This window comes from Xenopus laevis, chromosome 2L (genome assembly GCF_017654675.1).
Source record: "Xenopus laevis strain J_2021 chromosome 2L, Xenopus_laevis_v10.1, whole genome shotgun sequence".
Classification (NCBI taxonomy): domain Eukaryota; kingdom Metazoa; phylum Chordata; class Amphibia; order Anura; family Pipidae; genus Xenopus; species Xenopus laevis.
The window spans coordinates 139,572,833-139,590,244 of record NC_054373.1 but is presented as its reverse complement, the minus strand read 5'-3'; the positions used below and the strand labels follow the sequence as shown (position 1 = coordinate 139,590,244).

Genomic DNA, 17,412 nt, shown 5'->3' with positions numbered 1-17,412 from the left:
TTGTTTTTAGATGAGGTCAGTGACCCCCATTTGAAAGAGACAAAAGAGCAAGGCATATAACACAAAAACTATAAAATATAAATAACAGAGACAAATTGAAAAGTTGCTGGTAATTGGACATCGTATAACATACTAAAAATGTACTTTTTAATTTTGAGGTTTGAAAATTTCCTGAAGAATAACCACATGTCCAAATGAACAGCCTCGGGATCACCTTTTCGTCTCCATCATCACCCAGAATATGTCAGTTAATGCTGATAGAAATAATCGCTTTTAACCAAAGCATCTGGCACACTCAGCCACACCCTGCCTCATAAAAACATACATTTTATTTGCAAATTAGAAAGCACAAAGGCACTGCTTATCCAGATTTCAGCCAATGATGGGTACTGTACATTTATAGCTACAATAGATAGGAATAGATAGGTCTTTTTTAAGCAATGTTTATTTTATTGTACCGGTAATAAATATGTATATAGCCTATTGCTTTCTATACATATTTCAATCTGCTGACAGCAATAACTAGAATTTGAGCTTAAGCATGTCCGAAAAAACCCTTTAGCTGTCACCTAAAACTTGTAGAAAAAGTCACCGAGCCCTAATGTAACAAAACTTCCCACATATCTGCATTGTTGCAGTGTCTATTTACAAAGAAAAGTGTACGAGTGAAGATATTCAGTTGTGCTTGGTGCCTGCTAATGTTGGATGCGTGACAGTGTTCACGCTCAGGTTGTTAAGCGCTCATAAAGCAAACATCTACTTCAAAGAGAAAGATATTATGCAACACTCTGAAAGTGAATGCTCCTCAAAATAGACATGACTATTATTTCTATTATGGTTGCCTCCCTGTGATAGCCATGCCCTTTTCTCTCAGGGCCCACAAATGTCTGCCTCCAGTTGGTCACCTTGTCACTATAATGTTGCCTTTTACTAGTCTTTGTATTCTATTTAAAACTTTCTCTAATTTTTCTCTTTGTGTTGTCAGCTTTATTTGGAAACAATGCAAATATAATGCAAAGATTAGCAATTTGGTATTAGACATCTCTGTAGTTATTCCAAGGCCTGCAGTAAAATATACATTGTGGGTTGTGGTTTATACAACTTTCCAGTTTTTGAACATACAGCTGTAGTAGTTACTCTCAAAGTGTTATTATTTTTTTTATCCCTATTATACCTGCTATCCCACAACCACAGTCCTTTCCCAGAGACTATTATCCCACTGTTATTATAGGCACCATCTCTCCCTACTATACCTGCTATCCCACAGCCACAGTCCCTTCCCAGAGACTATTATCCCACTGTTATTATAGGCACCATCTCTCCCTACTATACCTGCTATCCCACAGCCACACTCCCTTCCCAGAGACTATTATCCCACTGTTAATATAGGCACCATCTCTCCCTACTATACCTGCTATCTCACAGTCACACTCCCTTCCCAGAGACTATTATCCTCACTGTTACTATAGGCACCATCACTCCCTACTATACCTGCTATCCCACAGTCACACTCCCTTCCCAGAGACTATTATCCCACTGTTACTATAGGCACCATCTCTTCCTACTACACATGCTATCTCACAGTCACACTCCCTTCCCAGAGACTATTATCCCCACTCTTACTATAGGCACCATCTCTCCCTACTACACCTGCTATCTCACAGCCACAGTCCCTTTCCAGAGACTATTATCCCCACTGTTACTATAGGCACCATCTCTCCCTACTATACCTGCTATCTCACAGCCACAGTCCCTTCCCAGAGACTATTATCCCCACTGTTACTATAGGCACCATCTCTCCCTACTATACCTGCTATCCTACAGCCACAGTCCCTTCCCAGACACTAGTATTCCCACTGTTACTATAGGCACCATTGTTCCCTACTATCCCACAGCCACAGTCCCTTCCCAGAGACTATTATCCCCACTGTAACTATAGGCACCATCTCTCCCTGCTGTATCTACAATCCCTCCACAGAAGGTCTGTGGGACCCCTCAATGTGCAGGGTCTGGGAATTTGCTTTTTCATTGCCATTGGATCTTTTTGTTTTAAAAAGGCAGCTAAGAAATATTGTGTTAGACATTTTTTGTATAAACTAAAGATGAAATTTCAATTACGAATACTGCAAACCTAACATTTAGCTGATTCTGGGAACAATGACAGCATTTGGAAAAGTCACTTCCCTGGCAGTGGAAATCAGAAAGATTATTACTGCACATTGTGCTGTGTGTCATGAAAATGCTCATTGGTTTTATTGTCAGTGGCTCACACTTGCTGTTTGCCGTATTCCTTAAAGGCAAAATATAGCACCGAAATAACCCTTTTGGACTTTTAACGCCAAACACTGTGTATAGTTTTGCCCCATCCATTCTGAGCAGCTGCTAGTAAGAATTTATAAATTTACATGGTTTTTTTTTTTACAATAATGACTATATTTTCTAGTACAGGTATGGGATCTATGAACTGGAAACCCATTATCCCTAAATCTCCAAATTACAGCAAGGTAGTCTTCCACAGACTCCATTTTATACAAATAATCGAAATGTTTAAAAACGTTTCCCTTTTTCTCTGTAATAATAAAACAGTACCCTGTACTTGATCCAAACTAAGATATAATTAATCCTTACTGGGATAAACCCAAACTATTGGGGTTGTTTAATTTTTACACGATTTTCTTGAGGTATGAAGTTCCAAATTACGGAGAGATCCATTATAAAGAAAAACCTTTTTTTTTTTTGCTAGCCTTATTTATTGGGAGTTTATGTAAATTAGGTGCCGTATTTGAATACATAATGTCATTGTCTGCCTTTATATGCACTTGGTAAGTTAACACAAAGCTATATTATTGTTAGTGCTTATTTAATAACATAGGGATGTGCAAAATATTATTTTTGCCAAGCTAGCAAATCTTCACTCTTGTTTGTGTCTTATTGTGGTTAGATGATAAGGAACATAATAACATATATGATAACTGGGTATAGATCACATGTGCTACAGAATGCTGTTTTGTTTGATGAATACAGTAGATTAAAAAACAACAAAATAATCATGAATATCTGTCATGCTTCCCAGCTTCTCAGCTTTAGTGAGTCATGCCCTTCATTTTTGTGTGGTTTTGAAGTGCTCTGCAATCAGCAAGATGTTATTGAGATGTATCAGTATCATAATGTAATTGCACTTAACTACAAATGTGGGAAGTAGCCATCAGGCCCAAAATGGACTGAATTAGCTTTGCTGCATACTGGTAACACATGTGCAATACAAGATCAGAATGGGGATCAGAGACGGAGACAATGAGGAATGAAGACATTCATGTCAATGGAGGCATGGGGCAGGGAGGGGGCAGCAGAAAGTAAGGATGGTTGGAATAGGTTGTTTATGCCTACACCTATAAGAAAAATATTCTAAATGTATATTATATAATTACGATGACCGTTTTTATTTTATAATTCCTTACCATTTCTAATGAGAAAATGTACTTTTTAACTTGTGTATCGACTGGAGAGTTATGATGAGGATAAAGATGTCTGCAACTGTAATCTGTGTGCTTTCTAAGTGAACATAAATCTATATATTGATATGAGGAAATGTGCCAAGCTTGCCAAGCTGTTCCCTTCTGTGGGTACGTTATGATCAATTGAACAAGCTGATGATTAGGGCTGCAGCATTTGGTGCATTTTCCGTTTCATTTTTTTTGAGAAAATAATATGCTAGGGTCTAGTCATCTGGTGCCACTCTATTCAGAAACAGCATTAAGGTTGCCAACCATCTGTATGTTTATTGAAAAGGAAATACATAGTAAGATGGTAAGTTAGGTTGATAAAAGACACAACTCCATCAAGTTCAGCCTTATATGTCTTTATCAAACCTGCCTAACTGCTAGTATCTGGATCAACTAGGTACTAAGGACTATTTTCAATAACCCTTGATTTCCTCATTTGCTAAAACGGTATCTAACCCCTCTGTAATGTATCAGCCAGTACAACTGATTCAGGGAGAAAATTCCACAGCTCTCACTGTAAACAAAACCCTTTCCAAATATTAAGATGGAACCTCATTTCTTTTAATTGGTTCATACAAATCAGGCAACATGTAATTGTTCAATAAGTTGTATAATGATATTATAAGACATTCAAACTCCTCTTAACTCTTTAAGAGATATTCTTATTGCATTTAAAGCTCCCCATAGACGCAAAGATTTTTCTTGCCCAACGACCAATTTTACCGGCCAATCCTTCGAAATTATAGTGAAGTTTGTGGTATTCGAAGATCGTACATCTTATGATTTTTCAGCCATCTGTCAGGAAATTGATCGGCCAGGTTAATAAATCTTTATCGGTCCCAGTGCAATCTATCTATGTTTGCAGGGCCAAGCAGGCAGCTCCCCTTTGTTTTTCAGGCATATTGACAATTCGTACGATTGTTCCGAGATAATCGTGATCTCACGATGAGGATCGGATCTTTTAAAAATCTTTAAATCTATGGCCAGCTTTAGTGTTTGAATTTGAATAGAATTACAGAGTGGTGTTGACTCTGGCCATGTGACCCACAGAGGCCACCATAGCTTTTATTAGCTGTGGTTATTCCTTCTCTTTCTTTTACTAGTGCTCTGGTGTTCACTGATCTGATTAATTATAAGAACTATAAACTATAATGTCTCTCGTGTTCTCCTTTCAGAGCTGAATGAGTTACTGGTGGACTCTACAATTAATAAGAAGGCTTTCATGTCTCAGAATGATAACCAAGCAATAAGGAACATATCCATAGTTGAAAGGACTGAAAGGCAACAAACAGAATCAGCAGAAACAATGGCTACAGGTAAGACTTGCCAACGAGTTACACTGTTTTCTATGGAAATATGAAAGCAAGCCTTTACAGCGCTGCCAGTTAATTGCCTGTAAACACAGGCCTGCTATGAACAGATAAGCACATCTGAGTTACAGCTTTACATATGCCTTACGTCTCTCCGTTTACAGGCAGCATAGAAGCCTGCTTAATTAATGTTGAATTACATTGTTTAATATACAAATTATGTAGCAAAATGTATCTTTGTATATGAATATTATGAACGTCTGGTTCAAAGCCATGTTATAATAGTATGCATTGAGGGATTTATGGTTTTGTAGCTTGCCATCTGTAAAATGAGTTTTACTCTCAAGATCGGAAAGGTATTTTATTGGTTATTATTTTTAATTGTTTAGCAGCGGATGCTCTTGGGAGTATAGCTATCGATGCTACGCACCTCACTATGTCAGTCACAGACCCCACAGCTTGGGCCACAGCAATGAACAACCTTGGGATGGTTCCTGTAGGACTTGCTGGACAACAGCTCATATCAGGTAAGTCTTCCCAGTTTGAATTAAGTCATTACAGTGTCCTCATAAGACTATAATTTGGAAGGCGCACACCCTAATGCTGAGGTGCTAATTCTATGGAGGCTGCCCAAATGAAGCCTCCTTGTACAGAAATCCAAAAGCAAAACATAAGGATTGCACACTCAATTTTAAAAAAAGTCAAAAATGTATTTCATCAAAACACTTATATATCAGCAACTGGCCCAGTAATTGGCCCTACGCGTTTCAAGCACCGGAATGGTCTTCATCAGGGGCAAAATCCGTATACCTGACTTTTTACCTTTTTGTATTATATGGATTTTTCCCCTGATGAAGAGTTGTTTGAATTGAGTGTGCAATTAATATGTTTTGTTTTTGGATCAAGTGTCCTCAGTGATATTATGTCATATTATGTGTCATCGAAGGCACGTGGATAGAATAATAACCTCAACCTGTTGCAGAACAGCCCACTGAGGTAGTCCCAAATCTTAAAAAACAGTGTTATGAAGAACAATCTGTATCAGGAGGCTTGCATGTTGAGAAAGGAGCCACCGAGAAGGGAAGATGTGGGAAAGGTGATTAGCCCTTTATAGCGGCATTTCATTGCTGCCTGGCAGAAAATAACACAGGCATTGGCTGAAACCTCCTGCCAGCTTCTGGAGTGTGTAGCTGTGTGTGCTGGCGTGAAAGCACATACAGATAACAAGGGATTAAAATAAACCTCGTGCTTTGCAAAGGAAGGAGCGCATTTCTTTCCCCTTAATTAACATTTATTTTGTGCTGCTAAACTATGCACATTAAATAGCTCTTCCCCTTCCCAGTCACTTACAAGATAAATTACATTAAGGCGGCATTGGATAATAAATTGTGACCAAACATCCCCATTTTTTTCCAGAAGATACAATGTAGAAGGTTACATTATGCCCAGTGTATTCATTACAGAGTGCAGAGCTGCGTGCTATAAATTAATCTCAGTCTCAGGGGATGAAATGTTCTAAGCTAGAAAACAAAACAAATATCTATATATGTCTCTTACATGTTTGGTAATGGATGGCTAAAGCATCTTTGCAGTGTTTTCCGAAGGTGAACTTTTGTTTTACATAACAGATTATAAACGTATTTGGCCAACACCGTTCCTCAGGCACCTCACAGTGAAGCATACTTTACTTTTTCTTGCCAAAAACCAAGCTATGCACTTGAGTACCTGTACAGCATCATCAATCAATTTTGGGTGTAGCAGAAGAAGATATGTTGGACTGGACCTATCTCTCTTCTTATAGTGCAATGTTCTTGGTACATTCTTGCAGATTTGTATGAAAACAGACAGCCATTAGTTGGTAAAGTGCCGTTGACAGGATCAGGATGACATTGTTTTCTTAGTGAATAAATAGATACCGTATCTGTAAAATCAATTTGATATAGGCAACAGCTGCATGAGCCCCGAGGCCTCAGAATAGGGAGAACTTCTCTTAATCTTTTCTTTAAACCTATTCCATTCACTGATTGGCGCGTGGGCACTGCCAGATTTTCCCATCTCCCAGGCCCCTTCTTCAGTTCCTGCCTACCCACTAATTTCATTGATAATATTTGAGGTGGTATGTGTAGATTTAATTCATATTTCTTATCGGGATGCAGAAAATCAAATAGTAGTGATGGAGAAGAGAGCCTGCTGGGTGCCAGCAGTCTGTATATCATACTGTCACCCTATCCCTAGAAACCCTTAACAAGTGTAACTGAGAATAAAATACTATTAACTTGTAATATTTATACAGGAATTAACTAGGAGACAGAGTAAATTTCACTCGTCCCCCACCGACTCTTCGGAGTCCAGAACGCAGAAATAGTTTCAAACAGAATATATCTATACAATTTTACAAAACCAAAAGACAAGCCTGTGGCTAAAAAAAACAGCTGATTATGAACGCCGGCCTTGTGTTTTGAATTCATGGTGATTCTTTAAAGGAAAACAGTTTTCTTCACTAATCCTACATTTGGTTATTATAATGTTTATTTCCATAATTCTGCGGGTTCTGTTTTTATTTCAAGAATGTTTGCCCTGCATTAAATATTTGTACCTGTCTCTTTCCGGGATTTCATTGTATTTGCACTTTTTCTGAATTTACTCCAGTGGTCTATACATATCATAGAAGATGCTGCTGTTGTATTGCAGCCTATATATAATATGACTGCTACTGACAACACTCAAGTATTAAAGTTTCACATGCTATCCAGAATGTTCAGGGCCTGGATAAAGGATATTTCTGTTATTTGGATCACCATACTTTAAGTCCACTAAAAAATAATTTAAACTTTAAACCAATACTGAACTGATTTTCCTCCAATAAGAATGAATTATATCTTGGTTGGGATCAAGTACAAGGTACTGTTTTATTCTACAGAGAAAAAGGTAATCATTTTCTGAATCATTGTTCACAAATGTGAATCGTTTGATTGAAATAGTGTTTATGGGAACCTTCCCATAATTATAAATGGAGCTCTATGGATAACGGGTTTCTAGATAACAGATCTGATTTGAACGAAGCACCCCTTGTACCAGTCATCTAGAGATCTGCTGCACAGTACATATGCTTTGGGAGCATTTTCAGTATTTGAACTTCAAGGGCACAGAATGCTGGAGGGGTGTATAGAAAATTCTAGTTTTGGAATTAAAGGATTTCCTTGGTGTATTCATCTGTAACCTAAGGCTATCTTAAATTATAGCTTGAAGGACAATTTGAACAATTACAGTAGAAGCATATGTTGCCCTTTATTGTCAAATCTGTGTACAAAGATTGCAGAGCTCTTTACAAAATGACACATCAAATATTCCTACAGATCACTGCGAGAATGCACAGTAAATATACTTCCATGTTGTGTAAGCGATTGCCATAGTTTCTCTTGCTTTGACTTAGAAAATAATTTTACAGCCTCCAAATTCTAAAAATAATGTGCAAAGTGGCCTGGAACATTCTTTAACAGTTTCTACAAGGAAAGTAATTGTAGGCTTCATTTGTACAACTGTGTTAGTAGGTTAAAAATAGATGAATGTTTTGATTGGTGTGTAGGGAATGGTGTCTTTGTTAATGCCCGTTCTCTTTATTCTCCCACTTGGAATGGGTATGTGCCAGTATACAATTATGAATCTTTATCCTAGGAAACGGTTATTTTCTGTGCAAAATATATGGAAGGAGTAGGAGAATAGGTTGGGAAGTTTCAGGCTGGATAATTTCACTCACAAGTCAGATTAGAATTTTTTTCAATGATAAAACAATAACAATTTTCTTTTTTCTTACAACTTGGCTCAAGTGGAAGACATTACACGATTCAGGGCTACAGTTTGCCTTAGGAATGTGTCCTCCATTGACCTTTCCATTTGTTCTTTCTCAGCATAATTTAGCAGTGACTTCAAGGCGTTTTAATAGCGTTTCATTCGTTTTTTTTGTATAGTTCAGGGGAATAGCGCAGTTGCTTTCCGCTTTATGGAATAACTCTTCCAGGCTTTTGATTTTACAGGACTCATTTATAACTGTGAAAATGAGAAAGATGTAACAAGGAAAGAAAAACTTTGAAAGCATGTGATGGGAGACAGAAAAATGTTCCAGAAATGCATAATGAGAATAAGGGTGGAAGGAGCACCCCTCAGTGATCCATATAATCTGTAAGGTATCCTGTAGGAGACACATGACATATATATTTGATTATGTAGCTAATCAGATCAGCTTGGTCTCAAGCAATTCTAGCGAGGAGCAGAAACCGGAGCAAACAAGCAAACGTCATGTAGCGGTAACGGCAGGATTATGCCATAGCCTTTGATATCGCTGATATTCCCTGTATTTTCAGCAGGGAAAATACTACATCACTTCAGTTAATATATGGAGGGAAAGAGAGAGAATCAAGCATAAACTGAATCAGCTCAGAAATTGAATGTCAAAAATCACAGTGAGAACATCAGTATTGTGTAACATCAGTAGTGATTAATTCTCTTTTTGGGCCATAGTCGTACTGCAGATGCAGAATGTAATCATATTCATGGGACTCTACAATGTTTTTATTGCAGAAGACAGTGGAGATGAATGATGTTGATAAACATTGTATCTGAGTCTCTCATGCACCACTCGCAGAAAGTGTTTCTATTACCAAAAAATACTGTCAATTTGTATTATTCACACGTGATACAATCAGGTGCACCTTCCTTGTTAGGAAAACTATCAGCAGTTCCTGTAAGAGATTAATGTGTCCTGTGTAAGCATGGGGAAGGTGGGCTGAGTTTATATTATTATCTGTTATTTATATAGTGCTGTCATATTATACAACATAGTGCAGAGATTTTATATCACTCCCATCAGTCCCTGTCCCACTGGAGCTTGCAATCTAAGGTCCTTACCATTCACACGCAAATACGCACTTAAATACACCTGCCTTTGTGTGTGGATTGTGGAAGGAAACCAAATAAACGGTAGAAAAGCCACATAGAAACTGATATAGTGCTTGGTTTAATACACCCCCTGTTTCCAATAGTTTCATTTCTTGCAGCCTATAGTACTATACATATCCTATTTGATGTCACCTGTAAGATATCTAGTGATGTTATATGCCCCTTTTTGTATAGGGTTAAAGATGCCAACTACATATCCAACACCAAGGGGCAGATTTACTAAAATAGTGTTAAGAGACTTCAGCTAAGAAGTTTTTGTTCTGTACACTGTAGTGGAGAGTTTAACTCATTATATACTCTTATGGGTGTGTCAGGTGCTTATCTAGAAGACTTCCCCTCCAGCAGAGGCCAATGTAATGTTTAATAGAAAACATCCGGCATATATAACCCCCTTTCCAAAAAAACTTTGGACACTGATAAAATACAAATAAAGAGAATGGGATGATTTGCAAACCCTATATTGAATAGTATATAATAAACGTATCAAAAGTAGAAACTAGAAATATTGTTTTCTGAAACATATCTGCTCATTTTGAATATGATGCCAGAAACACATTTTAAAAAGAGATAGGACATGGACATGTTTCCCACTGTATTACACCCTTTAACCATGTGGAGTCTGACTGTTCTGCAGGCAGGTCAGTTTAGCACCTGGACTTTTTTTTACTATGGAGCCAGGGTGTTGTAAAATGTGAGGAATGCAAGGCCTTTTCTGAAAAATACAACCTCTGACTGACAGCATATCTTGCTCAAAAACCTGTACATACTTTTATAGTGCCTTCCCAAATGTGCAAGCTACCCATTCCATGTGCACTAATGTACCCCTTTTCGCCAGAAATCACATCCACATGGACATCACCAATTGACTAGCAGACGCAGGCATCAATTCGCTAGTGAAAGAGACCGTCGCAAGCGTTTATTCGCACTCTATCCCTCTGCGAATGGTCGTTACTCCGCAAATTCAGTAAAGTAGGATTTTACTGAACGTCACCTCTTTTGCCAGATTTGATTTCGCCACCTCAGACCAAGCAAAGTGCTATAAAGAATCTAGATCTTCCTCAATCTTCTGTCACTTACATCATATCCTGTGTGCCGAAAATGCATGAAAGTTCAAAAAAATGATGGCGACTTTTCCTTTTTTGAAGCGGAATTGCCTGCAAAAGTCCTGACAAACTTTTTTTGGGTGACCGGTTTTCTCCAGACATATGGAACATTCATTTTACAGTGGGCTCATGTGTAGGACATTATATTAACTCTCTTGTCTTTATTAAGGTTCCCTGAACATGTGTAATAAAAAGTGGTAACTTCAAGCATTTGCACCAACATTTATAATAAAGACCTCCATACAACTTTAAATTAGCCGCCGTATGCAAATTGACCTGAGCGCAAGATCAGTATCGAATTTTCGCTAGGCACAAACGAACGGTAGCACATTTTCACTAGGAAATGCTCGCATTGCCGAAGTAAAGCTAGCGAAAAGTCTCCAGCGTTCGGCGCCCAGGATGCAACTTCGCATGATAGTAAGTTAGCGTAGTGGTAGCGAATTTGCACCTGGCAAAGTGGTGCGATGTGTGCGAATTGGTCGATGGCAACAATTTGCCCTTTAGTGAATCTGCTCCCAAAACACTCATGGCTTTCATACTTTTGATTTTTGTATTAAATGCCATTTTGAACCAATAATAGCAATGTAAAGGCAAAATACACTGATGAAGAGGAATGCCAGCTGATGTGAATAGTGTGACATTTTGTAATACAGGTATGGGACCTTTTATCCAGAATGCTCCGGGCCTGAGGTTTTCTGGATAATGGATCTTTCCGTAATGTGGAGTCTTCTAGAAAATCATGTAAACATTTAAATAGGCTGGTTTTGCCTCTGATAAGGATTAATTATATCGTAGTTTGGATCAAGTACGAGGTACTGGTTTATTATTACAGAGAAACAGGAATTATTATTATACAGTATATTTGGATTATTTAGATAAAATGAAGTCTATGGGAGAAGGCCTTCCTGTAATTTGGAGCTTTCTGTATAACAGGTTTCCAGATAACAGATCCCATACCTGTATTAAACTGTAGTCTGCGCACAGCAATAAGGCATGCTAAAATGGAGATAAAGAAGCCAAAATAAGTGATGTATTGTGACATCTACATTTGTTTACACTGCTCCACTGTTGGTGTATAATTTATGTGCAGTTCATTTAGTTTGGGCATAGATGGCAAATTCTGAAAAACCTTCAATGTCTTATTAATCCTGTTTATCTTTCAGTTGTTTTTACTTACACAGATGTAATGTAGCTGACTGCACGTAAACAAATGTTGTTTCTATGCAAAACTGCAATATGAGTGGTTTGTAGTCTTTGTTTTTTTAAGGGCGAACTAAAGGTGTAATCACCAAAAATATTAGGCGTTTACCTAATACAAGGGGCCGGTGCTTCTGTTCACTAAAAACTGCACCGGCCCTAACAGTGTTTTTTGCCTAAGAAATCAAGCGGTATTTGTCATTGGTCAATATGAAGGCTGATCAATGCCTGATTTATGGGTGGACCACTTTGTGGAATTAGTTGTGTCCTCCAAGAATAAATATATTGTTATGGGAAGGCCTCCGTATGTAGTGAAACATTTTCAATGATTACTCAGCAAGTCCTATTGCTTTAGATTTACTTCTACTAGATATACCATGACCTGGATGAATGAAAACCTTCATAGACATAGATCATTAGTGTTTTTTGAATGATTTGTGCCAGGATGTACCATTATATTCTTCTTCTCTAAATATAAAAGGCATGTACATAGAAAGTTGTGCATTTTGCTGCTTTATCAACATTTTAATCCACTAGCAGGGCTGTGATTGGCTAGGGCCGTTAGGACACACCCACCCAACAGATTTTGAGTTATGATATATGTCTTTTTTGTTTTTACAGTTGTCCCCTCTGGTATTGGTTGCTAAATTCACTAATCCTATAAAGTAGAAAGCAATCTGAATCACTGCTGAATAACCATTACTGCACAGGCCAGTTCCTTCCTATATTCTTGTTTGTTATCCACCATTTATTCCCTGTTTGGTATAACTGCAGTAAAGCACTGCGTATCTTGACAGCGCTATATAAATAAATGATGATGATAAATGATGATGATATTCTATAAAGCACTCCTTGCCTTGTTATCGTCTGGTCAATTTGTGATGTATTATTAAGCTTTGTCTCACTCTTCATACATACTACTGCTGCTCTAGGAGTTCACAATATATGTAGGGATAAGGACAGTTAAGCCTTACTGACCCCCTTACAGACAACTTGGGTTTCTTGATGTTATTAGAGGCAATGGGGCAAATCCAATAACCTCCGAAAATTCGCCAGCGACAGCTTTGCTCACAGTGAAACACTTCGCCAGGCATAGATTCGCCCAAAAATCCGGTTGCGTCCAGGGCGCCGAACGCTGGCGAACTTGCACTAGCGTTACTGTGCCAAGCGAAGTTGCGCTAGCGATGCCTAATTTGTATACGGCGGGAAGTTAAAGTTGAATGGACGTATATGTTGCAGCAAATACATTACACTACACAAGCCCGGGAAACATTAATAAAATAAAGTTGTTATAATGCCCTACACATGAGCCCAGGGTATAGTTTATGTGCCATATGTTAGGAAATGTAGGGGGGAACCCGGGTACCCCAAAAAAAATGTACACTCTTTTTCAGCCTATCACCCTGAAAAAGGAAAAGATGCTTGCGTTTTTTAGGACTTAGAAAAATTTTCAACTATTTTTTTAGGAACTCCTATTGACTCTATTGCATTTCGCCTGGTCTGAGGTGGTGAAGGAAAGTCTGGCGCAAGAGGTAATGTTCAGTAAAATTAGTGAATTTGCGTAGTTACGTCCATTCGCCAGTGCACAAATGTGCCAGGTGTTAGGGAGCGGTGTAGCACTAGAGTCTATCTCCTTTGCTCCTTTCACCCATGCTAGTCAATTTGTTCTTTAGTAAAATGTGTTAGTGCTCAATATAAATCCATATTCACAAAACAATTACATGAAATAGAACAATATGTACAGTATAATTTAGTAGTGTGTTCCTGTAATCTATTGTAAATATCATTCTTATCTAAAGTACTTGACGTCTTTGCTGATAGCTGTTTTGAAGGCGGCCCTGGGGCTCCTTGTACATTCCTGGGAAAGGAAATATATCCTGTTTGGAATTATTCTCACAGCAGCATACAAAATCTCATGGACTGAAAATGACATTTTTTTTTTAATCTTTGAAAAGTGACTATTTGTACTGTGATAGTCTTTCAAGAAAAATAAATATGTTCTGTTCGAGTATATGTGAAAAGGATCCTCCTAGCAGCTTTTTTTCAGTCTTGGAGATAATATATATATTTGCTTTATGCGCAGCGTTGGTTCAATTTAAATGAAAATGTTGTTTTCTAATATTACATGGTGCAGGCTATAGAGACAAAATGATAAAATGGTTTGCACCTTGCACAGGTTATTAGAAGTTTATGCTAACAAGCAATAAACATTATGTTTCATGTCTCTGACACTGGAGTCTGCAGTGTAATTGTTTTAGTACATGCCACATTTTATGCTCCCATTGCCTGATTGTTTCATTACTGTGTCCTTGAAATAAAAATACAAGCGTTGCTCTTACCAATTTCTAGCTGAAATATAACCCTACCTACGACACAAGTAAATGGGTTTCACAGAGGTTACTGAGTAAAGTAGGAGTTGCCTGCAAGTATTTTGATGGAGTGCACAACATCAAGGTGCCAATAGCAGAGGCACTGGCAGAATTATGGCCCTTCGTATGCTGTTAATATTGGCTCTTTGAGGAAGGGTTGTAGTTGTAATCTTCTAGATGCACTCTTGTCAACCAAAATATTATATATAACCATATGATACAGTGCTTGGGCTCTAAAAATACATGTTATTATTGAGAACAATAATAATAATACTATGACAGAAATAAATATGTAAATGCCTTCAGTATCAGTGCTGAATTCAGACATTCAATTTAGAGAGAAAAAGGTTTAATCACATGAAAACTCATGGACAAGATTCAATTTGAGATGCAATTCAATTTAGAAAAACTCATCTCACTATTTATGATGTGAAAACTCTATAAAAGTCTATACGAAAAAGCTTGGACTGAATTGGAGAAAAGTTGTTACTCCTCGCCAGGACCGCCATCAGAAATCGCAGGGCCCCCCTGGGCTGCGCCCACCGCAAGCCCCACCTACAGGTCCGCCCTCCCCACCACATAGTAAAAAAACAAAAAAAATATTGGTGGCTAGGGTTCCCACATGTTAATAAAAAATAAAAAGATATTGGTCAGGGCCCCCCATAAAAAACATTTGTGGCCAGGGCCCCCCCCCCATTAAAAAATATTGGTGGCTAGGACCCCACATGAGAAAAAAAATTAGTGGCCAGGCCCCCCCACATTATAAGAAAATTGGTGGCCAGGGTCCCTTAAATGTCCATGCCTTCCTGAAGTCAGCAGCTCTCAGAAAGGTGGGGGCCCGGCTAATCAATGATGTGTGGCGTGGCCGGGGCCCCCCTTACCCTCGGGCCCCCTACAACTCTCTCCCCTGTCCCCCCCTGATGGCTGCCCTGCTCCTCGCATTGAATCGTGTCTATGAGTTTTCATGTGATGACGTTTTCTCACTGAATTGAATCTGGCCCATTGTGAGATCTGGAGAACTAAAGGAATGAATGGCTAAGAACAGACACTACATGAACGAGATCTAATAAGGATATATAAACAGAGAGTGTGGCAATGGATCTCTCTGAATTTCCAGCTAAAGTGTATACAAAATCTCCCTCTGTGCCTATTCCAGACAACCCTCTATCTCCATGGATATTCATTCTAGTTCATGACTACTTCCTTCTGGAACAGTATTTGCAGGTGGTGCAGGTGGTTGGTGTGGGGGCAGTTCTCTGTATTCCTATACCATGGTAACATTAAAGGAATCATTTATGACTGCAAAGGCAAATGAAATTTTGTCCGCATATCACCATGTTTGTTATGCACTATGGGGAAAATATAAGAAAAGTCGCAAAGAGAAAAACATTTCGTAGATTTTTATATGAATAAAATTTGCATTTCACAATGTAATAGTCATCATTAGACTATTGGTGTCATTATCTTTTGGAGCAAACATAACTTTTTCAGTGAGAAGTTTTATTTTATTTGTTTTTACATACACTAGGCACTGGAGCAACTATAAAATCCACAATCTTTCTTCCACTATTGACCCTGTCCCCGTGAAATGTTTACAGGGTTGGACTGGGCTGGCGGGACATCAAGAAAAAACCCGGTGGGCCCCACCGGCCCAGACCTGCTTCTTGCACAAATCATCTTCCTGCCCTCGACCTCCCTTCCCCCGAGCCAGTCTCGGCAAAAATACAGTGTGTCGGGGTTAATGTGGGTTGTGGCAGGGGGCCCTGAGACAATGGGCCTGGCCCCCCCCCCCTAAATGTTTAACATCTTCTGATGGCATGCTAAGAATATTGAAAAGGCCAGATTATCTGAGGCTATTTTTGCTAAACTCTAACAGATTCTCAGCTTCATATTGTGGTTGTATTACATGTGCCGCCAAGTGCTACAATTTGTATACACACTTGACTTTAGACACTTGAGCAACTCTTCTCTTTTGCTGAATAACAAATCTTACACTGAAATTTCGTTCCCTGTAATATTTTTATTTCGGAGCATTGAAGCTCAAAATTAGTTTTATAATATGACATTGTTTTATGCTGGAAAATCTTAAGAAAAATAAACTGAAATATGATTTTTGCAAAAACATTCAATCCGCATACTTGATTTTTGTATTTTGTACAGACATCTTGTGCTGCAATAACCGCTATAAATCTTTAGGGGGTAGGTACGTACCAGGTTTGCACTGTGCTCAGGAGTGATTTCAGTGATTTCAGTGATTTGCCCCAGGTTGTTTGGGTTAGTCAGATGCACTTCAGTTTTCAAAAAGTGCCACAGATTCTCAGCTGGACAAACATCAAGGCTGTGACTGAGTCATTGCAGGACATTCACCCTTTTTATTCTGGAGCCCTCAGTGTTACTTTGCCTTGTGCTTGGGATCAATGTCCAGCTGAGGGATGAACTTCAGCAGCAGTTACTCTTCTGTATGTATTTTATTAAAATGTATTAGCAAAGCTGGTTTCTGTGCATCTTTGTTAGAGATCTATTTATCATGCTGTGTAAAAAAGTAGAGTGAGATATTCTGGTGATGTTACTTATAGCAACCAATCAGATCTTTCCTGTTTTTTGTAAATGTTGAAATCTAATTGCTATGAGCAACATCACTTGTAATGCCACACTCAACTTTTTACACAGCATGATAAATAGCCCTCTAAATACACTGTGACCATGGGCTGTGTAAAAACTGGTGCAGAATACTATATTTCTGTGCTGCTTTTTACACAGCTGTATAAATATGCAACTATGATACTCTCTTATTGTACGGTCTGGTAATGGAAAAATAAGATATTCACTTGGTATGAAAGCAGCATTAACTGTTTCCTTATCATTATCTCTACTCTTTATTCGATATTTATAGTATGCTATTGTAATAGCAGGGCAGAAAACCTATTTATTTTTAAAGGCAAATTTACTAACTAAAAATATGCAATATGCATTC

General features: G+C 38.3%; 1 protein-coding gene across 5 annotated transcripts in view; it reads left to right on the top strand.

Annotated features, from left to right (window-relative positions):
• The window catches only part of enox1.L (ecto-NOX disulfide-thiol exchanger 1 L homeolog), a 334,042-nt gene that overhangs the window by 210,397 nt on the left and 106,233 nt on the right, over window positions 1-17,412 (top strand). For 4 of the 5 annotated variants that reach the window (XM_018247319.2, XM_018247318.2, XM_018247314.2 and 1 more), the window contains 2 exons: window positions 4,679-4,819; window positions 5,203-5,340. In XM_018247319.2, the coding sequence (XP_018102808.1) occupies window positions 4,726-4,819; window positions 5,203-5,340 (232 nt within the window). In that variant the 5' untranslated portion in view covers window positions 4,679-4,725. The remainder of the gene's footprint in view (window positions 1-4,678; window positions 4,820-5,202; window positions 5,341-17,412) is intronic. The other variant, XM_018247315.2, reaches the window with a different exon arrangement.